Genomic DNA, 22,064 nt, shown 5'->3' with positions numbered 1-22,064 from the left:
CGCTGCCCTCCCCTCCTCACTGCCTGCCCTTCCCCACGCTGCCTGCACACAAATACTCTCATTTCTCTTCCCCCCTTGTGCATCTCTGTCCTGCACGGCCAGCCAGCTGCTATTCCCTGCCTGGCCAGGTAGATGGTGCTCAGCCAGCACGAAGAGGGAAATTATCCGGGCTGGAAGAATTAAATTGCCTCTGATTAACCCAATAATTCAACATGGTTTCCGCTGACAGCTGCGGATTCCCGCTCCAGCCCCAAACAAACGGGACCGATCAGATCCTGATGATCTATTTTAGACTTTTGCCTTTCACTTCGGGCTGGAAGGTGGCAGCTAAACTGGTGACAAACATTTCATCGAACCCAGTGCTTTCCCAACTCTCATTTTCTGCTGAAAATTCACTCTGCTGACACTTTGCCCCCCACCTTTGACCAGCTCTCCCCACACATTTCCCACAAAACCCAAATACAGCAAAGCCCAGTGGAGCAGGAAACAATTTGCCCATTTTTCCCCTAGTCGGGGGCGTGGGGGTCCGGGGGGCACCGGCCCCTCGTCCTGCCGGAAGCTGCGGGGCGCAGGCAGCGGGGGGTACGGGCTCTCCATCACATCACCCCAGGGTCGCTCTCCTCCGCCGTGCCGGATGTAGGATGTCTAATATTTCTCCAGTTCTGTTTTAACACTCACACCATCTTGGGAGCAGGAAGCTTGAGCCATTTCCTGCAAGGCATTGCTCTGCCCTTCAAATATTTTCAGCCTCGGTGCAAGCTGTTTTAAAACCAAGCCTGGCAGCTGGAAGTGCGAAATCAGAGGAGGGGCTAGCTGAGGGAAAATTCAGTTTGCGAAACCTATCCAGTCCCCGCTGCTGCAGAGCAGTAAAATAAATATTGCCGCAGGCAATAAAAGAGAAAAATTAATTTTGCATGTCTAAAAATGAGAAGGAAAAGCAGAAACTCAAAACAATGCTCTCTGTGTCCCTCCCAAGGGACGCAGCACTGTTCCCCAGCAGAAAGCCACAGCCATGTCCCCCCTTGTCTCTGCAGCCCGCGATTTGAGGCTTTCCCAGCTTTGCTCTTTCAGTGGAGCCCAAATGACGGCTTTGGTTTGCTCGCTTTTCAAACAACCGCCCCATAGACCGTCTGTCCCACAAAAGGGCTGAAATAACCCCAAAGAGACCCTTCCCGCTCCTCCGAGCGGGGGAGAAGCCAAATGCTCATTCCCTGAAGCTCCGCAGAGCAATTTCGGGCCGTGCCAGGGCAGAGCCGGACACCCCGCAGCCCCAGCCCCACGTCACCCTCTCGGCAAGGAGCAGTCACCGCTCGGCCCCGTCCTTTCTGCCCCTGCCCGAGGTCGGGCGTGCAGAGAGGAAGGTCCAGCCCTGTGCAGCGTCCCGGAGAGCCCCTTTTCCAGGGAGGAGGACCCTGGCCGCGCTGCCCAGGGGATTTTGGACAGAGCAGGACCGAGACTGAAGACTTCTGGATGGAGCCTGTGCCGAGCAGGAGCAGCCAGGAAGAGAGGGAGGTAACGCTCTCCCTTCTGCTTGCTCTGAAGCCACGGACAGACACAGCCGACAGCCCAAGCCCGGGGATCCCCTCTGCTACCGCAACGGCTTCGGAGGAGATGCAGCACGAACCGGGCTGGGAGCCATGGGGCCAGGAGGGCAGCGGGGCCAGGCTCTCCTCTCGCTTCTTCCTCCTCTGCTCCTCTCCTTCTTCACCCGTGCTCCTTACCGCTTTCCTCTCTAACCAAACGGGGATTTAAATAAGGAGCTGGTTTTCCTGCACTGTCTGAGCTTCAGAGATGTGCCCCGCGTCGCCGGGGAGGGCAGGGCAGGGCGGTGCCAGGCGGTGATGGGGAGCCCTGGGGCGGGAGGAGCGGGGTACGCTGCTGCCGGTGACCCAGGACTAGCTTCAGCCCCAGCACAAGAAAAGAAAACAAAGCCCCCAGGGTCCAACGCAAACGCAGGCTCTGGGGAGGTGCTGGATGACGGTGGCCAAGGGGGGAGGCAGGCGGATGGCAGCCCAGCGCCTGCTGCTGTCCCCGGCTGCTCCAGCCCACGTGTCACACGGGAGCACTGGTTATCTCCTCCCAGCTCTTCTTCTCCAGGTGACATTCACGGACACGTGGCCTTGCTACAGGGAAACAAAGCCAAGCCCCAGGGCCCGCGCAAAGGCCTCTGCTTCACCGAGCTCCCACCCACAGAGCTGCTCCTTTGCAAGACTGCTCTGCCCAGGAACCGAAGCCACGAAGCAGAGAGGAAACCCCAGAGCTCCTTCAGGGACGCACAGGAACCCTTCACCTCCCAACCTCAGGGCGTGCGTTCCTGGGCTGTAAATAAACTTTTATTTACTACACGAAGTAGGGCAAGGAGGACTTTTCCCCCGAGGGATGGTGGGAGGAACATCGGCATTACAGCAGGATCTCAGATTTCCTCTGACTCCACAACGGGACTCGTGGAGACCTCAATAGGAGCCACACAGGGCATGACAACACCTCTCCTGCAGCCACATCTCACCCCAGTTCTCTTGTCTCATCATTTCCAGTCCAAACAGGAATCTCTCTAGGGCTCGGCTCTGCCCAGCCACCCTACGCCCAGGACCGCCAGGTTTGGAGAGAGCACGGCTGGAGCAAATTCACATCCCACAGAGCAACACGCAACCGAGGTCCATCCTCTGCAGATGAACCATGATGGATCTAATGCTGCCCCCCAGGACCACCCGTGTCTCCCTGCTCCCAGCACTGATGTGCTGTGTTGTCAAGGTCTCCTCTGCATTTCAGAGTGCTGAACGACCTAAAGCCTGGGCATCATCCTCGGCACTCAACTGCATCCTCTCGTCTTCTCCAAGGCCACCGAAATGGGTGGACAGGGGATCTCGGGGGCGGCGTGACCCCAGGGAGGGCCTCAGCAGCCTGTGAACTCGGCCTCCCACTTCCATCCCCTTTATCTGCGCGTTGGGCTGCAGGAGGAAGCGAGTTCAGCCAGAGTTTGTCTAAACAATTATGTTTTATCAGAAAAGCTGCTCAGATCTACTCCTTTTTCCCAGGACAAATCTGGACAACTCCAAGGTAATCTCCATTCTCCTTCCTATCTGCACAAGATGGAAGCAGGGGAGGAGGACATGAGGCAAAGAGCATCCAAACACCCCGCCAGTGCCTGCTCCACCTCCCTCAGTGTCAGCAGTCTCCATCGCTCATAAATCAGGAGGCAGCATCCCTCCCCACATCTGCTCCCCACACATCCAAAGTTTGCCTTCCAAATCCTTTTTTCCCCTCCAAACTACAGGTTTTTCAAATTTAGGAGAAAGCAGGCTGAAGAGCAGAGTAGACTGGAGAAGGTTTTGATACAGAAACCATTTGATACCCTCCCTCTCCTCCTGGACAGCTGAGGACCTCTCTCTTTGTAGAGCCACTCCACTAAGCTGGGCAGAGCAGCTTCTCCCATCCTGGAGACCAGGACCAGCGATTTCCTTATCACCAGCTGAACCTCGAAGAAGAAAGGACTCAGTGCAAGGACCAAACCCAAGGCATCTTGCCACGTTTACCAGTTCCTTGTTACAAAAGGAGAAACTGGACTGGGTAGAGGGATTCACTGAGGACGATGAGCAAGCGAACAACAACGGCAGGATCCTGACCAGGCTCTTTTGTCATCTTCTCAATGTTTTTCTGGCTCTCGGTCCCTGAACTTATTTCCACTACAGATGGGAGTGAGTTGCCAGTGAATGTCCCAAGTACGTCATGCCTGGGCTGGAGGACAGCAACCTCCGCAGCTGTAGAGAGAGCCGTAACAGCACGAGCCTGTGCATTCGTAGCTTCAGAGACTGTAACCAGGGACTCATCCTGTATTTCCATGCACCGGAGCTGCAGAGAAGGGTTCAGAGGACACCACCACTTTGGTGCACCAGTAAAAAGCAGCACAGCCTCCCAGATCAGAGCAAATAACAAGCAGAGTAAATAAAAATTCCCATCCAGAGTCATACCATACGGGGGAAGCAAGCACAGGCAGGGGCTCCAGCGCAAGCTGGGTAGGGCAATACCCGTGATGCCCCTCCAGATCTACAGGTCACACGTGAAATATGGCCCAGGGCCATTCATGCTGGAGTTGAAAGCAATGCCCTACAATTTAAGACTTATGAGCTACCATACAGTTGTAACTGAGAAAGCTCCTTTCAAGAGCTTATGTATCATTAACTTTTATCACTGCCCTCTCCTCCTAGGCACCATACCCTTTTGGATTCCCATCTCATCTTCTTTCCCTGAGATCTCCCCAAACTGAGCTTTTCTTTGAGAGAGGGAAGCAACGTCTGTCTCACTCCATGCACAGCAAGAGAGGAGGAGAGGGGGGAAGACAGAGCCATCACAAGAAGTTAAAGTACTATCGATAAGCATCAAAGACAGTCTGACCCGTGCACTTAAGTAAATGATTGTCCACAGCGACCTGTTTGCAGAACAACCTGACACAAGGGGACCAGGTTTGCTGGGGGGCTGTCAAGCACTATTGATAACAAGGGATTAGCGGCTTGTACAGTTCTGTCCTGCTGCAACATCCCTTTTCACCTCCATCTCTTTGGCTCTGGAAATAACATAGGAGGGTAAAACTTGTCTTGCCCAAATGCAGACATCTCCGGCTGAACTGATTGCACAGGCTCTCTTTACATTCAGCAAAGACAAATGAACCCTTTGAGGACACAATTCACACCAGCCTAAGGGAGACATCCAGATGATTAACTCAAGTGCAGACATCTCAAGCGAGACAGGGTGAACGCCATGCAGTACCTATGGATGAAGCCATGTGCAAGGGACCCATTGGGAGCATTGCCTGCAAAGGTCTTGCTCATAGATGGACAAAGGTTGAATTCACAAAGAGAGAAAAGGAGGTAGGTGCTCAGCTCCCACTAAATATTTTTGGACCCCTTGGAAACACTAGCCAGGGACCATGCTAGAGCTGCACCACAGAAAGCCTCTGCAGACCCAGAATTCAGAGAACACCCAGGGGCTGGTAAGACCACCCAACTCAGATGTAACATGGACCCCGTCTCTTGGGTTGAAAAGCTAAACATAAATCCAAAATTATGCTCATATTTGCTAGAGCATCAACAATCTTTGAACTTCAAGGTGTTGAAAGATGCTTTGTTTCAGTCATTCTTCATCCCTGTTGTACAAAGTGCCTTTGCTATGCAAAAACCAACCTACTGCTTCCACACAGAAGAAACTGTAGACAATACAAGTCAAGGGAGAGCCAAGCAACTGAAAATCCCCGTGCTGTCACTCCTGAGCTGGCACAGCAACCTTAGATGGCTCGTTAAAATTACTTGCTTTTCACAAATGCATAAACATCTGCAAAGTTTTGGACCAGACCCTCGGTCCAGCTTTGTCTCTCAATATGTCCGGTACTATCTTCATGCCAAGATAAAATGAAACAACTCAAGAGAGTGAAATATTTATACGTGTGACCCTACAGAAATCCAGGGAACTTCTACGCAGAGACTCATTCAGAAGACCAACGAAATAAATGGCCCAAATTCAACTAACTCGAAGGAAAGCCGCCCTCTCCCCAAGTCCTTCCTTTAAAACCTGTAACAGATGTAAGAAAAATTGGGCCCAAAGAAGTCTGAGCGCAGGCTGCAATCCAAGACCAGCTGCTTCTTCCATTTATAGCCACAGTCACTTCAGCTTCGTCGCAGCATCTTGGACAATACAAAAGTGTCTGTGTGCCTGTTTGTTTGCTGGGGGAGTAAAGAACACAACTGGCTTGCTGTCAAGTCATCTTTTTTGCTCACAGCGTTTGATCTTCTCAAAACAAAGTTATCTCTCTATAATCTCAATTCAGTTCCTCAAGTCCTCTTACACAGTTTATAGAGTTGGCACCGTACCCAGCCTATGGTGTCCCTTCAACTACTGGCCAACAGAAACATCTCAGGCAGGGACAGAGGTCTAGAAATAGTTTAGAAGAAAATGATTTCTTAACTACAGAAGGTTCATCACCATTGCCATTGCTTCCCTCCCCCAGCAGACAGCAGAGAAGTCACAAAACGAGTGGCCAGGCCTTTCTGCAGGAGATCAAAGCAAACTCTTTGTTTTATCTTGGTCAAGATAACGGATTTTATTTGCCTTATCAGCCTGTAGAATGATTAACCTAAATGTGAGAAAGCTTGAAGATGCCAAAGGAGCTGATGGGCGGGGAGCATGTTCCCCAGCACGACTGCCATGGGCTCCAGACGTGCAGATACCCCAAGATAAACAGAGGAACTCTTGGGTCTCGTACACGCCACCCTCAGCCAGGGCTGCATCTCCCATCACCTTCCAGCGTCACTTATACATACGCAAATCCGACGGCAGGCAGGAGCGCTCACCCGTGTTTCTCAGCGCAGCAAAGGCACCTCTCCGCCCGGGGCTGCCTGGAGGGCAGCGGCTGCCCCGGTTTGCATGCATGGAGGTGCAGAGCCAGGAGGGACCTGCAGCTGCACAGGGCTCACCCCCCAACACAGCGAGCCCAGACCCCGCGAGCCTGCAGAGAGCCGACACTCCGTGCAGCTGGTCACCTTCTGCCTGGAACGGGAGGCTCTGGCCTCTCAGGGACACGTTCAGCCTCAGATGCTTCCTGCAAGGCTCAGGAAGCAATGAGATTGATGCAGACCCAGCCTAGCAGTGGAAGAGACCTGCCAGGTCGTTAAGCCCAGCGCCAGGAGGACTCTGCAGCTCAGCATCCCCGGGTTCCCCCTCTCCTGGTCTCCAACGACGCGAGGCAGGGAAGGGAAGTGGGAACCATAACGTTTCCTGTGGGAAACTGTTCCTTCGCATAATGAATCTCCACTGGGAGATCACTGCTTTTCCTATGAGCCCTCAGGGACTTCCAACAGGGCAAACGAATTCTCCGTGTGACTGCACCTGGGTCTGGCTGCCTGCGCTGGAGGCTGGGGGCAGGCACCTCGCTGCTCAGCACCTATCCTGCCTGGCTAGAGTGGGACCATGCTGCCATCCGTATAAACGGTGCCCATGCACACGCAAAGAAGGGCACACGTCAATGCCAACGTGACCAGAGCTGAACACGATGTAATGAGTTTGGGAACAGCGTTCCTGGGGGGCAAAGGTGTGCAGCAGAAGTATCGTCACATCTACGTCTCCTGGCCTCCTTCCTGACACCCTCAGTGCCCAAAATAGAATCATAGAATCATTAAGGTTGGAAAAGACCTCTAAGATCATCGAGTCCAACCGTCAACCCAACACCACCATGCCCACTACACCATGTCCCTAAGCGCCTCATCTACACGGCTTTTAAATACCTCCAGGGATGGTGACTCAACCCCTTCCCTGGGCAGCCTGTTCCAAGGCCTGACCACTCTTTCAGTAAAGAAATTTCTCCTCATGTCCAATCTACACCTCCCCTGGTGCAATACACCCCAAAAGGAGCTGAGGTGCGCTGGCCGCCCCCTGCACAGCCAGGGACGGAGCGCACGTGGGAGGGGGAAGCAGAAAGTGCCCGGCCCCCCCGCTGCCCTCCCCGTGCGGGCAGGGGGCCGTGCACGTGGCGTCCCGGATCAGGCAGCGTCTCCGCGATGGGACGCGATCGTCTCCCCCGCACACGGTCCCGCTCCTTCGTTCCAAGTCGCTGGCGCTGCAGGTCTCCATTTTTCCAGATTATCTCATTTTTGGCACCTGAGTTCACAAACCGGCGCTCTGTGTTTCTCACTCAGCTCCTCCATTTGGTATCTCAGGCTGTAGGCACTTTCCCATTAAAAATAATAACAACAAAAAAAAAAGACTACCCGCAATCTAGCCCAAATGTGTCAGCTGGTTTTAAGGAAATGTTTCCCTACAGCTTTAATCTCTTTGTACAGCTAAATTGCTGTGCAGCTCGGGGAGCTGGAAATGATTACTCACTGCGTCTCCACTCAGCCCTGGCCTCTTCATTGCGGGGAGCGTTAATAGTCATCCAAATCCCTCCAAATCCCCAGCTCCAGCAAGGCAGCCCAGCCCCGCGCTCGGCGTCACCCTTGCAGGACAGCACAGCAGAAAAGTCGCCCCGAAGCTCGGGCGGCTTCGCTTCTCCATCCCTGGGTGTCCATGGCAGGGTGGAGGCTTGAGGCTGGCTGGGGGGCACCAGGCTGCAGCCTCCACCACGGCTTCCCCAGCACACAGCAACGGGTCCCTGGTTTTCGGATACGGCCTTCACAAGGAGCTCTGTGGACCTGAAAGCTTGCTTTTTTTTTTTTGTTTAATTTTAGCTCAACTCTACAGGATCCTCTAAAATAGCAAGTTCTAAAGAAAAGCCTTTCCATAGGGGTCCCAGGCTGGAAAAAAGAGTGAAAAAGTTGAATTGCTTCACTTCCCTGATGTCCTCCTTCTTGTTCTGCAGCAAAATAGAAGTAGGGGCCCTGCTGCTTTTTACAAGGCGCCTGGCACCCTGCATGGCTGTCCCAAAGCGGGGCATCAGGCAGCAATGGGAGAAAGACTCCAAAAAGCTGGAAGCTCAGAGACGGTTCAGACCATTTGCACGTCACTGTAGATCAGCGCAGGGACGCGCTTCGTCCAGGCTGATGGATGGGACATTGCAGAGGGAGGTCAAGTCCCTGTTTCAGGTTCCCATTACTCATTATATCTGCCTTGATTTATCTAACCAAGCTCCTAAGCATCCTTGCGAGAAAGGACCCAGAGGAGGAGAACTGTGGCCCTACCAGTTGCCAAGAGCAGGAAAATGGGGCAAGGGCAGGAGCAGGCAGCAGAGCCGCGGTGGAGAGCGTGCCCTGCTGGCAGTGTGCTGGCCCCGGGCAACGTGACCACAGCAGCTTGTGCCAGAGACAAAAAGGATCTTCAGATCAAACCGGCTTCTCATCTGTCACCTGAGATCCCAGAACTGAGCCTTGACCGCAAATACAAACAGGTTCAGATTTGGGGGGAGCAGAGATGCACTATTAAACTGATGTGGAAAACATGAACTTTTCTGGGACCAACGATGCCTTCCCCCCCGTCCCTGACCACCTCCGGGTTGCAAGGAACAACAGAAGAACATGGCATTCAACCACACGTGCACAGCGTCAGCGACGGGAGGCACCAGCGGAAGGGGATGCTCAGGCAGAGGACGCGGCAGGATCAGCCATGACGGGCTCGACACGGCTCTTCCCGAGGATCGGCCTGTCCCACATCCAACTTGGTGGGAGCCCTCAAGATCCCTCCTTTGCAAAGGGCTGGCAGATGCCTCCAGATGAAGCATTGCTGCTCTCACGATTCCCCTTTCCTCTCCTGGGCAGCCATGCTCAGCCTGCCACGGTGGAAAGGAGCCTGGTGGGGCTGCCCCCCTGCCCAGGGCCGTGGGGGACATCCCAGGCAAAGCCACTGCTTCAGAGCAAGCCAGGGAGGGAGAAGAGGGTCAGAAGCAGGAGGTGATGGGGGCTGAGCAAGCCAGCACCCCACCGGCTGCAACACCAGCAAGGGTCACCGAAGCAGGACCCAGGCACCGCACCGGCCCCGCAAAGGCAGCGGGACGGCCGCCCGGGCAGCCGGGGGCACAGCCACCCGCCTCAGCCCCCTCCTGCCATGCCGGCTCCGCAGCACGGTGCTACGGGGAGGAACCAGCTCCGGCCACGCTGGCGTGGGCACCGCACGCCCTGCTCAGACCTGCCCCGCCGGCACGAGGGAGGAACGGCCTCGGCCGCCAGCTCCAGCCTGGGCCAGCGCCCCAGGGCCAGGAGTGAACCCCTGCCCACGGCGGGAGCTCGGGAGAGGTTATCACCACCCACGGGCGGTCATATTTGGATATTAAGATTTGGTAAGTCCTACGCAGTGAAGACAGACTCCCGCAGTCTCTGAGGCTGCAAGTTCAGAAAGAGCACTTCCCTTCACCTTTTTTTTTAATGTTTATTTTTAATTGCTTGTTCCTCTTTCTGCCCTTTGCATATCCTCCCCTTGCCTACACCCACTGCACAGCCCTGCTCAGATTTCTCTGGACGACTCTGCCTATAGCAATCCACATCGCCTGGTCATCCCATCACATTTCCTCGTCCCAGCTGGGGAGCACCAGCCACCCTGGGGACACCAAGTCCAGCTTTGCCCAGGATGCTGGTGCAGTGGTACATTGCACCCGTGATGTGCACCCATGTCCCATCTCCCTACCACCAATAGCCCAACTCAACGTTAAACCCGCAGAAGCGCAGCCGATGCTCCCCAGGGAGCACAGGAGAGCGTGAGAAGGACTCGGAGAGGGAGAACAGGGATGGGAAGGAATATTTCTTGCTCTTCCGCCCCACGAAGACACCTCCTGCCCTCCTCCTACCTTTAGAACCACGGCTCCGGAGCGGGCTCAGCCCATGCCACCAGCCACGCCGTCCTAACGAAGCTCAGCGCTATAATTACTCCTTTCCTTTGTGGTTTGCTCTGAACTGCCGAGCTCTCGGCGGTTGCCCTTCTCCTCCGACCGGCCTCTTCCTGCACAACACGCTCTCCTGCATACCTTCGGCAGCGGGACAAGGGGTTAAGGGCAAGGCAGCTGAGTCCCGGCAGCTGGGGGAAGGCAAGTCCCAGCACAGGGCTGAGGGCAGCTGGAGGCAGCTGCCTGCATCCCCTGCTCAGCTGTTTGCTCTGGAAAGCCACCGAGCAACGGGATTGAGGGGCATCCAGTGCCACCGCAGCACCTCTTGGGTGCCCCAAACCCTGAGAGCAGCGAGAGGGAGCAGGACTTCATGCTGCGTGTTGCCTCTGCTGCAGGCATCAGGGAGCCAACGTTTTCACTTGGGGGGTTGTGGTGGGGCCAGAGCTGCAGTGGAGCTGGCGAGCGTTGGCAACATGCTGGCACCCATCGACAGGGCTCCCTGAGGGTCCCTGCGCAGCCTCCCCAACGTTCCTCCATGTGCTTACACCGGCAACAAGGAGAGATGCCATCCACCCGCCCAGCATCCCAGGGTGGGTGCCGTGGACCATGGGGAGGAGCACCTTGAAACGGGGTCCTGCGCGAGAGCAGCCCCGGGCAACCCTGAGTCATGGCGACGGAGGAGGTTGGAGATGACCGGGAAGGGGACACGGGCTCTGGCAGCGACTCTGGGCTGTACATTCGTGCTGACATGGAGGAAGAAGGAGCCGGAGCCCTCCCTACGCCTTCTACTTTGTCTCCTGGCTCTTCTTGGAGGCATTCAGACTGAAAGCCCCTTTTGTACCAGTACCAAGGGCTGGCTCGCTCTGCAAGGCAGACCCCAGACAGCTGGGCTCTTGGGTAAAACTCGTCCCCAGCAGCTGTCCTGCGCTTCTGGAGTCCTTTTTGATGCAAAGGGCCCTCCCTCTCTCCCCCCAGGCAGCTGGGGGATTCAGCAGCTCAGATGGTCTTCTGCTCTTAAAGCGCCCAACCATCCGTGGTTCAGAGCTTGGGAAGAAGCTCAGAGCAGCCCAAAGCAGCAGGGTGAGGCCCAGCACCCACCCACGGGAGAAGATGGGTACCATGCACATAGCGGCTGGGGACAGAGAGCCCATAAGGGAGACCCAGGCTGAACCCCACCACCGGGCTGGGTCTTAGAGCTCAGCCATGCCCAGCTAGAGTTGGACTAACCTGCTCCCAGAAAAACCCAGCTCAGAAAAGCCACATCTAAGCCATACACATGCACAGTGAGAGAAACCCACTCAAGTCTTACAGGTTCGATATCAGCTCCGCCACTGACTCCAGATTTGATTTTAGACCATGCACACACACCGAAACCTGGCCTCTCCGCAGACCCCGTTACTGCCCTCTGACCGGGGAGAGGAGATGGAGCAGGAGCAGGGGACCATCCCACGGCAGGGCGAGACAAGGGCGCGTGGTCCAGCGCCGGGGCCAGGCACGGACACCATCCCACAACCCCCGGGTGGGGTGGGGAGGTGGTGCCCTCCGACCGACCGCTGCATCCCTCGCAGGAGAGAGCTCGTGGGGAACGGAAAAATAATTAACAGGCCAGAAGAGGAAAAAAAGATAAAATCTCCAAAACATTAGGGAGAAAAAATGACGGCTGGCGGGGGCGGGAAGCTGGCTTTAATATGGGATTAATTGAAAACAAGATAGAGCTAATATAAGCCAGGGCTCCAGTTTAATAGTGGCTCTGGTCCATGATGTTATTAGACTTTGGCTCCAAGGCCAAAAAAACCCTGACTCCTGCTAATGAAGAGGCGGTTTCTGCCCCACAACCATAAGCAACAACACTAAACAATGAGCCATCACAACAACGCTTCCACAGCCACCGCCTCTCCAGCACCTCAGAGGCTTTTCTAGATGCTGCACAGGCGGGTGGGTCCGCACACGGGGCCTGAGCCAGCAGAATTGTCGTTTTCTGCAAGCACCCAGGCTTTTGGCATTTTCTTTTTTATTTCCTTATAGGCTTGATAGCATTTTTTTATTCAAACTGGCAGCTCTTTCAGCCAGGATAAACCCAAGGGTAACAGCCATGTATGTGGACACATCTGAGCACAGACCCAAGACCAGTCTCGAACGGCATCCCCACCGGAGCCGAAAGAGCCGCACACAGCGCTCGGCGTCCCCGGGCGGGCTCTGAGCCCGCAGCAAGGGACGAAGGCAGGCATCAGCCAGCGCCTCACCCAAGCAGCTGCCCGGAGCCGTACTCACCTTCTTCTCTCTTTGGTGGGCTCTCCATCAGCACCGGCTGCGGCTTTGGCTCTGCCTGGGGAGGCTGGGTGGCCAGGGGAGGCTCCGAGCTCTCCACTTGCCGCACCGGTGGGGCTGGGACCTCGGCAGCCTTCGCTACCTGAATTTCCACGCGCTTGGTGGCCGTGTCGGGCACGGGAGCGTTGGCCATCTCGGCTCTCCGCTGGGGCATCTCGGGGATCTTTGATGCCGGCGCCTCCACCCTCCGGAGACCCGGCTCCTGGGGCTTGCCGAGGGTGATCTCAGTCCTCCTTGGGGTGGGCTCCGGGGGTTTGTGCCCCAGCACATCTGCTCTTTTGAGGCCAAACCTTGACAACCCTGAGGTGGAGTTCTCCACCTGCTTGGATGAGATGTCAATGGAGATTTCTGTTCTTCTGGACACCGGCTCAGGCAGTTTGGGTCCAGAGAGCTCCACTCTCCTCAGAGAGGGCTTGGGTGATCTCTGGCCTGTGGGGTCCACATGTCGGGCGGATGGCTCTGAATTCCTGGCGCCAAGTTCCTGAAACTTCTGTGTGGAGCTGGACACGGTGGACCTGAGGAGGGGGTTCGGGGTCCGTCTTTGTGGGGTGGAGGAATTCGAAGACTGATCTACCTCCTCGACCTCAAAAGATCTTTTCAGAGCTGAAAAACATGAAAAGGAGTTCAGAATTTAGTTACCATCCACCTGAGCATCTCAAGCCACCGCCCGAGGCTCGTAACCCCACTCCTGCTCTCCTCCACCTGCGGGTTCATAATCCCATTTCAAGCAGGTGGGGACTGAGGGCCAGGCTCTGCCTCTTCAGACCAGTTACAAACCCAGTAACAAAACTGGAACCAGAGCCAGGAAATCCAACCCCAGAGTAGAAGCCACCCCCGTGCTGCCCTCCATCCCACCCGCGCCCCACGCGTGCTCGGAGGGGAGCGGAGGGCCCCACTGCGGCACGGCAGAGCGGAGCAGGGCACAGGACTCGGTGGCAGCCAACAACCCGACTCCCAACACCTCCCTTTTCCCCTCGCAGCTGAAGGATGAGCAGATAAACACAGGCTTCCCGGCGAGCGCTGCCAGCGAAATCCAAGTCAGGAATGTGAAAACAATCCCAGGAGAGCATCAAATCCATATAAACGCAGCAACAAAAACAAAGGTGGCAGCCACAGAAGCTCATATCCTTGAAAACAATCCTAGAGATCACGCGGGCCGAAGACTGACATGCTTTCAGACATTGACAGGAGACCCCGATGCAGAGAAGGGGCCAACTGGGAGGCCTTAGGGAGATCCTAAAACCTGAACATCATCATCCCCATTTTACCAACGGGGAAGTCAGGAGGCAAAGAGAGACGGATGCAACATCAGATTGGATGCTCCGATTTACGCGTGAAGAGGCAGCAGAGTCCCACCTCCATCGAGCAGGATCTGCCCCCACGCTCCCAGCTGCAGTAGAGCAGACGCGCTCAGACAAGTGCCCGTCACTGGGCTCTGCCCGTCACACGGGTCCCCCTCAGCACGCAGGGCTCCCCGGTCAGGCAGGCTACGCAAGAATGAGACCCCCAAGCCCCCAAGCCAGGTGTGTCTAAGAAAACCTGACGGATGCAGGTGTCGGACCCCTCAGCTCAGGGCCACAAAGCATCGCCAAAGGAAGCCTCCATCTGCGGAGTGATGCTCCCGTCCCTGCTGTGGGACCATGTCCTGGTCACCCCCGGCTGGCCACATGTCCTTCCCACCCCGCTCCAGGCAGACCCCGCTAAAGCAGTAGAAGCCCTCGAGGCCATCAGCCCTCCTGCTCTGCGCAGGAGCCAGCCGGGTGGAAGCGAAGGGCTGAATTTCATGGGAAGGGGGGGAAACGCAGAGAAACCGCCGCTGGATCCCATCCAGACGCCACGGGCTGCCCACACCCCCGTGCCCCCCAGCACCCAGCCAGGCGCGGGGTCGGGACAGGATGAGGCACGGCCCCGGGGTCCCAAAGCAGCCCCCATGAAGCAAGGCTGAGCCAGCGTGGTGACAGCCTCAGCGTGGGGCGGCTACGCTGCTAACCACCGGCACAAGCATCAGTAATGAGTCCACCCATCCTTTACATCAACAGGACAATATTAGCAAGATTTAGCTTTTAAAAACTTGGGCTTGAGATCACACAGGACGCCAGGAGCGGGGAGAAAGACTGGAGCACAGCCTTCCCTCTCCAGGGTTGTCCATCCACCCCCGGAGCGGAGCTGGAGAAGAGCCACCATGCGGGAAGCACCTCCTCTGCTCCGCGGGGCCGCTCCGTCCCCCCAGGGCAGGGCCGGGGGGCCTGGGGACCCTCCAACCCTCGGACACATCCGTCGGCCGGAGGGGAGCCATCTGGCACGGCCGGGTCCAGCCGGCGGGACGGGGTCCGTCCCCGCGGCAGCCGCCCCGGCTCTGCTCCGCCAGCAGATTGCAAAAGCAGCTGCTGAGACCCGGCAGCGGATGCGACCATCTCCGTCCTGGGCAGCAGGGACTGGGGACAGCGATGGCCCCCCCGAGGGGTCCCAAAGGTGCTGGTGAGGAAAGCAAGACCCTCGGAGCTGGGGCTGACGTGTCAGACAAGGCACAAAACGGGGAGGCACACGGGGTTAAAGTGTTAGGATACAGGCTTTGGGCTGCTTTCCCTTTTGGGGGGAATCCCCAAAAACTGCTAAATATGAGCGCCAGGCTGCAAAACCAGCCAGCACAGACACCGCAGAGGCTGGGACCCGGACCCTCCCCAGGATGCTCCGTATTAGTGACCCTGCACAAGCCCCTCCTGGGAGCCCCTCCGTGCTCGGGGACAGACAGACGTGGGCACGGACACACACCCATGTCCCCCAGCTCTGGTTCAGACCCTGGCACGGGAACTGCCGGGAAGTCACGGCTGCCGGTGAGGGGGTCCCAGCTGGCGTGGGCAGGGAGGGACGCACGGGGCAATTCACCCTCAATATTAACCAGATGGAAACGGCACCGCGGCCGCTTTATGGCTACAAAGTGAGGAGAGCACCGAAGCACAACCCGTAACATCCACCATGTAAAACCCAGGAAGGGCCCCATGAAGTGCACTTAGTGACAAAATGGTCTGTCCTGCATCTCAAAAATATTCAGGCATTGGTAGAAGGAGGGAGGGAGGCGGTAAAGAAAAATAAAGGTGTTTTTCCTCCATTTTATCTGCTCTGTTTTCTGAATCCCGCGGAGCCCTCCCAGCCATGTCGCCACTGGTTTGCAGAGGCGAGATGCTCTCTGCGGCAGTCCCTGCCCCGTGGTCTGTGCTTGGCACATCTCGTGCACTGCAAGTCCGCCTCCAAGCCTTAGTTATCAGCACCCCCAGAACAACTCACTAAACAAAGGTCCCACGCTTGAGAGCTGTTCCAAGGTGTCCAAAGCTCTCAGGTCTCCAAAACTGAGCTGGAGCTCAGACTCTCCAGCAGAGACTTCTCTATCGTTTTCCTTCTCTATCACACCCTTAATCCAGAGAAGAACATTTTAGCTATTTTTTCCCAAATTCCCAAGTTTAAAACAATGCACCAGTCAAGCCCAGTTTGCATTTTGCAGGAAAACAAAGGGAGCGGAAGGGACGACCCGACAGGGAGCCTTTCCCCGGCCTTGAGCAAAGCTGGGGGGGCAAGAGCAGCGGAGGACACAGCCCGGCCAGGCGCTGCTAGCTCCCTGACGGATGGGATCTCAGTTTTGTCCACGTCAGGCTTTAAAACCTGCTCGTCACTCCTCCAGCCAGCCAGCTCAGCCTCATTTTATTCCCTTCAACAAAGCAGCCTAATAACCTCATGACAGATGTGTCTGGAGGAACAGCTTGAAAGTAAATGCTCTCAAGGAACCCGATGGCAAAGGAAATGCTGGCGAGCATCTTTCCTTAACGAACATCCCTCTGGAAATTTCTCAATACCGAGTGGTTTGGGGATTTCTTTTTGACCCGATAACGAGCTTTGGATACAAACGGCCCTGCTGACCTCCAGGGTTCATTGCATGAACCACCTCCATCATCTCAGCTCCTTTTGGTCCCCCTGCCACTTGCTACTGCCAAAAGAAACGGTGGCGTCGGTGACCGGGTGGTGGGTCACTCGATGGCAACACTGGAGCTGCTGCACGTGGTCCTTTCCTTTGACCTCAAACCTCTCAAAGTGCCCCAAGCCCCGGGTAAACCTGCCCAATGCCACCAGCACAGTCTTCCTGGAGCACAGCCATCCCCTGCCCTTCTTGAAGGGCTGGACTGAATATAACACCCAAAAATGGCTTTTCTCCAGGTATTTCTGGGCCCTGCTGCAAACAGGAGAAAAAGGTCAAAGCCCAGACACAAAGCAGTTCAAAAAGCCTAAGGAAAAGCTGTGAAACCACGATTACAGCTGCAGGAGACTCGAGCCACTCCAATAACACCTCCCATGCCGGTGCTGTGATCCCAATGGGCAGTAAGGGGGTACCGAGGGGCTGGGCAAGGAACCGTCACCCCAAGGGAGGGCTGGAAACGGCTCAGCACAGTTTATGACAGCAAAATCAAGAGGACCCGCAGTTCCCAGTGGCATTCCCTCCCCAACAGTGTCACTGATTTGCCTGGGGACAACCCAAGAGCTTTCCCACCCGTGGCTTTTTGCGGGATGGGATGTCCACCTCATGCCTCTGGTTGCACGGGGATTTTGGTACCCAGCTTGTCCTGCTGGCACATTTGGCCACTGCCCTGAATCCAGCATGGTCTGGAGAAGGTCAAACACCCCTTGATATTTGATGGAGAAGGCACGCGAAAGGAGAGGAACTGTGACCCACAGGGTTTGTGTTTCCACCTCTGAGACAGAGACCCCCTGCCATGAACATGATCCCCAGGGATGCCACCTTCAGCAATGGTGGCCCTCGGTGGGACCGAGCACGGCTGCAGCTCCCCTGCCCAGCATCGCCTCTCTCCTGCTCCTTGCACAGAGGAGAGAGAAGGACCTCAGGAAGCAAAGCAACTCTCAAAAAAAGAGAAAAAGCTTAAAAATAGCCTGTCCTGCCCAGAGCCAAGAAAGGAAAGTAAACAGCCTCTGCTCCAGATGACCCTCCTCCCGGCTTCCTGCGGGGAAGCTGGCGTGTTCGTTACAACAACAGGAGCCAAAGGCAGGGCAGCGCTGCGGGGCCCCGCACCCCGCTCCCACCCGCGCGGTGCCGGGGTCCCACGCCGGCAGTCGTGCTAATGCTCCGGGTCCCTGTGGGGCTCCAGGTCCACACGTCCCTGACACCCTGGGCCAAGGTGTCCCTGCCCCAAGCAGGGTCTGGGATGGCCACGCTGCAGAGTTATCCCCACTATATTTTCCAGGGGATTTTCGGTGCTAGCAGGGCTCCCCCAGCCTCACCAGCAGCATCCGATCTGCTGGCCGGTGTCGGAGGCAGCTGGCAGGGAAGGGGCGGAGGTGCCGAGCATCGCCCTTCCTTCTCTTCCTCTGGAGGTGCGTGAGCCACGGGGCGCGAGCACAAAACGGCGTTACCATCGACACGCGCTTCCTTTTAACCAATTCCAAACTAATTCAGGCAGCTCTGGCTCAATCCGCCATTGCTGAAGACAGCGGCTCTCCTTCTCCAGCAGGGAAAGCCCAAAATCCCTTAAATGAGATTGCCAAGCGCTGCCTTTCAGATGCAACCTCTGCCCCTGCCAGCCTCTGCCCACAACCATCGTGCCCGGGCTGGGACCTGCTCGCTGCAGTGTCCCTTTGAGGACCAGACCTTTGCAAACCTCTCGAGGTAGTGGCGTTTTGCTCAGCATCACGCAACCGTAGCTCTGCAGGGCCAGCTTTAAAAAAATACCAATATTAATCCTGGCAGATGAGGGAGGCACGGGCTTTCCGAGATGGCACCGGCTGCAGGCAGCTCTGCTGGCTGCGCACAACGGCAGCAGCTCCTGCAAACCCGCAGTCTTGACCCAAACGTGGTCCCTGCCAGCCAGGTGCTTTGGGACAAGGAATGCATGCCTTCGTCCCCGTCTCGAATGCTCCCCAAGCAAGCACAGGGCCCAAGAAGTGGCAAAATATTTATGCATCTTTCTATTTTGGGCTGCGGTGGTGGGGACGTCTGCTCAGCGCGGCGCTGCGCCCTCCCGGTCACCCCACGGCCAGGCACCAGCAGGTCACATGCCACCAGTTAAAGCTGCTCTTTAGGGATCTTGCAAATTGGGAAGAGGGGGCAGAGGTCTGGTTCAAATCCCAGTAGCTCATATGACAGCCAAGATTTTTCCAGAGAAGTCACAAGCAAGTGGCGTGGCCGGGACCTCGTATCTACACACTCCTCTTCCAGAAGAGAAGTCCCGCCTTGGGGGGTCCCAGCCAAGCCAAGGGTGCCCAGATGCCGTGAAGGGCTCTGGCTCCTGCCCAAGGGCTCCGCGTCTCCTGGTGGGAAGCCCCAGGGTAACATGGCACGTCATTCACCGCGGCTCATCCTGCTCCGCAGTCCGGCTCGGGGCACCCTTTTTAAACAGAATACCCCAACTAACAGTCGAGGGGATGCTTTATACAAGGAAACCTCTACGCACAGAGCTCAGGAGGAGACCAAAATAAACAGCGAGGGATGCTGGCTCCTCCGGGACCTGCTTCACAACTGGAGCCTCCGGCTCTGCCACGGCCGCAGCGCCCAACTGCTTCCCATTAAACATCCTCTGCCCCTCACGTGGTCTCTGTAACCCAGGGGTTACGTTTGCTTGCTTGCTTAAGCACGGAAAGCTTTTCTTGGGTTTTTCGACACATAAGAGCCTTATGGGACCAGGGCAGGCAGGCGCCCCGTTATTTCACACGATACAATGGTACCGTTTGAGAGCGCTGACTTTCTCTAAACTGCTACCAGATGGTCACCTCCTGTTCCCGGGGAGGAAGAGGGGGAGGCTGCAGGTCTCATCTTTCACAGAGCCCTTGGAAACCCAACACAGCATTAACCGCTCACGGCCCTTAAAGCTTCCCAGAGCCCTGTCACCAGGCAGCAGGATGCTCACGGCGGTTTTCTGGCCCAACTCTAGCGCAAAGAGCGTGTTCGCCCACGTTACCACGGGGCCACCTGGGTTTGGCTTATCCGAACCCACCGTCCGTGATGCCGTTGAATAGCTGCCCCCATCTGTAACAGAGGTGGATGCATTTCAGTGAACTAAAGGCTCAATTACAGGGACAAGCAGGATGTTCTTCATGTATCTATAGGGTGTATATCCACTGTATATTAAACCTAAAGGTCCCACAGCAGAAGGGGAAGGGAGCTGCAACCCTGCTGTAGGGCCAGAGCAGGATACCTCTGTCCCATCCTCAACAACAAGGTGCTCCCAACTGCACCGAGCCCCTCAGTGGGCTCAAAAACAGGGGGCTGAGACGGGAAATTCACTGGCAGCGCGGGCAGCAAGCGGTGCTACACACGCTGCCGGGGCTTTGTGAGTGCACCAACAGCTTCAAAATGGCACGAGAAATTCAGATCCCCTCTTACATCTCAGGAAAAGAAGGCAGGAAACTTTAAAAGCACCTTTCCCGAAGCTACCAGTCATCCAACGTAGGAGAGAAGAGAAGTCAGGGTTGCTGGATGCCTTTGCGCCACGAGGTTTCACATCATTCCTTTACCAATAAAGCAACCTTGTTGCAATACATACATATAAACATATATATAAATATGATGACAATCTGTTGCTGCAGCATGACTCTCACATTATCCTGGATCAGGTTATGAACGGTTCGTGCACAAATAAATCCTTTTTCTGACTTTAGAAACAGCATTCAAAATAAATTGCAATAGATTGCACGGTCTGACACAAATCGCGTGTAGAAGATAACGCTGGCAACGTGCTGCCAATATACAGTGCTTTCCTGAACTCTGCAAACGGTACCAAGAGCTGAGTTATGGAGCAAATTTGGGGATAAATGCAAGTTCAGGGCTCTGACATTAACCGAAGCTTTCCAAGCAGCATTTCACTTACACGCAGTAAGCTACAAAGACAGCCTGAGACCGATGCAGCAAACCCCTCATTTATCAGAAATGAACGTGCAAAAGCAAAGTTGGGACTAAGAATAGAAAAAAAATAAAAGCCACACACAGATTAATTCAAAATCCCAGCTTTCCAGTCCCTATAATGCAGTTCTAGAAAGGTTTTAGCTTTGACTCTCCATTACACTTTGGTTTATATAACCATTAACCCTCAGCAAAATGCTTCCAGATCAGACCAGTATATTTTACATCCCTTATATTCATTTCATACTTGTACAGAAAATTACATAAAATACAGGGTATCAGCCCGGCAGATTGCATTACTGGCTCTGCCACAGGCTCTCTGCAGCTTTTGCGTCCAGTCTGTGCTCCAGTTTCCTTTCATAAGGGGAGGAGAAAGGAGAGAAATAAATCTTCTCCGCACCTCCCAGGGGACTGCGGATTTGGTTTGGTTCACTAATACTTCTAAAATGCCTTAAAATTATTACCCAGAAGGCAAAAGTATGATGCAGATGGTCTTGCAGACCCCAGATCGCCCCATGCTACCAGCTTCGGTGCTGGTACCACAGCGGGCGTAGGAAGCTGTAAGCACCCAGACGCCATGCCCATGAGTCACGACTCCCAACGCCCACGCAGGGACGTGGAGAGTGACTCAGGTGGGCGACCAGCCTTGGTGGCGGGGACTGGGTGATTAAATCATTAAGTGGTTAAGTCTCCTCTTGAGAAGACGCTCTGATGGATGGTGTTGCAACATGCTGGTTAAAAAGCTACAGAAAAGGGTAAATTAGTAGAAGTGGCTAAAGAAGGGACCCGCTAGCCCTGCCTGTGCTGCCCGCTGATTGCTGGTGCCATTGCAGCCAGCTCTGGCGTCTCTGTTGGAGGGGACACCCAGCACCGCAATGCAAGCACTTGTCCACACGTCCTGAAGGCTGGCAGAGAGCAGACCACTCCTCCTTTCTCCCCCCTGGTAAACTAAACATGCTTTGAAAAAAAAAAAATAAAACTCCATCCTTTTCACATTTCCCCATATTTGCACTTCCAAAGACCAGAGGAAAGAAAGACTGAAGTCCCATCCCCAGTCCTCACCATGCTCCCAAACCAGTCCAGCAGACCAGTGCCAGTGTGATGCTGTGTGCCGATGCCCTCACCACTAACCCCTGCCATGACTCCCAGGGTTGGGACAAGCTGGAGAGCACCCAGCTCACCGGGACCAAGGGACCATACAATTTTGTGATGCTTATGCAAATTGCCACCTCTACTGCTGGGAGGATGGTGGCACAGACCGATGTGGTCGTGGTGTCCCCTGCCCTGCAATCCACGGGAGGCTGCCTGACGTTGGCGGTGCCTACGCCCAGGCAACAGGCTGGTACCCCACCCCAACTTGCCCTAACTTGGGTGCCAGCAACGGGGCATCTGCTGCAGCTGGGAGGAGGCAGGGGGACGGCCCGCCCTGACACCCGTGATGGCTCACCTTTCGGCATGCACACGAGCCAAGAGCTGGCTTGGATGGACCCTGCACCTGGGCCACCGCCCGAAGGCGTCCCCAGGAGCCCCAAGTGCTGAGCTCTG

General features: G+C 55.7%; 1 protein-coding gene across 3 annotated transcripts in view; it reads right to left on the bottom strand.

Moving 5' to 3' along the window:
* The window catches only part of SEPTIN9 (septin 9), a 105,184-nt gene that overhangs the window by 48,286 nt on the left and 34,834 nt on the right, over positions 1-22,064 (bottom strand). For all 3 annotated transcript variants that reach the window (XM_075169847.1, XM_075169844.1, XM_075169846.1), the window contains exon 2: positions 12,566-13,225. In XM_075169847.1, the coding sequence (XP_075025948.1) occupies positions 12,566-13,225 (660 nt within the window). The remainder of the gene's footprint in view (positions 1-12,565; positions 13,226-22,064) is intronic.

Source organism: Calonectris borealis, chromosome 20, assembly GCF_964195595.1.
Source record: "Calonectris borealis chromosome 20, bCalBor7.hap1.2, whole genome shotgun sequence".
In the NCBI taxonomy this organism is placed as follows: domain Eukaryota; kingdom Metazoa; phylum Chordata; class Aves; order Procellariiformes; family Procellariidae; genus Calonectris; species Calonectris borealis.
Note: the sequence above shows the minus strand (reverse complement) of the source record. Positions and strands in the feature narration are given on the sequence as shown.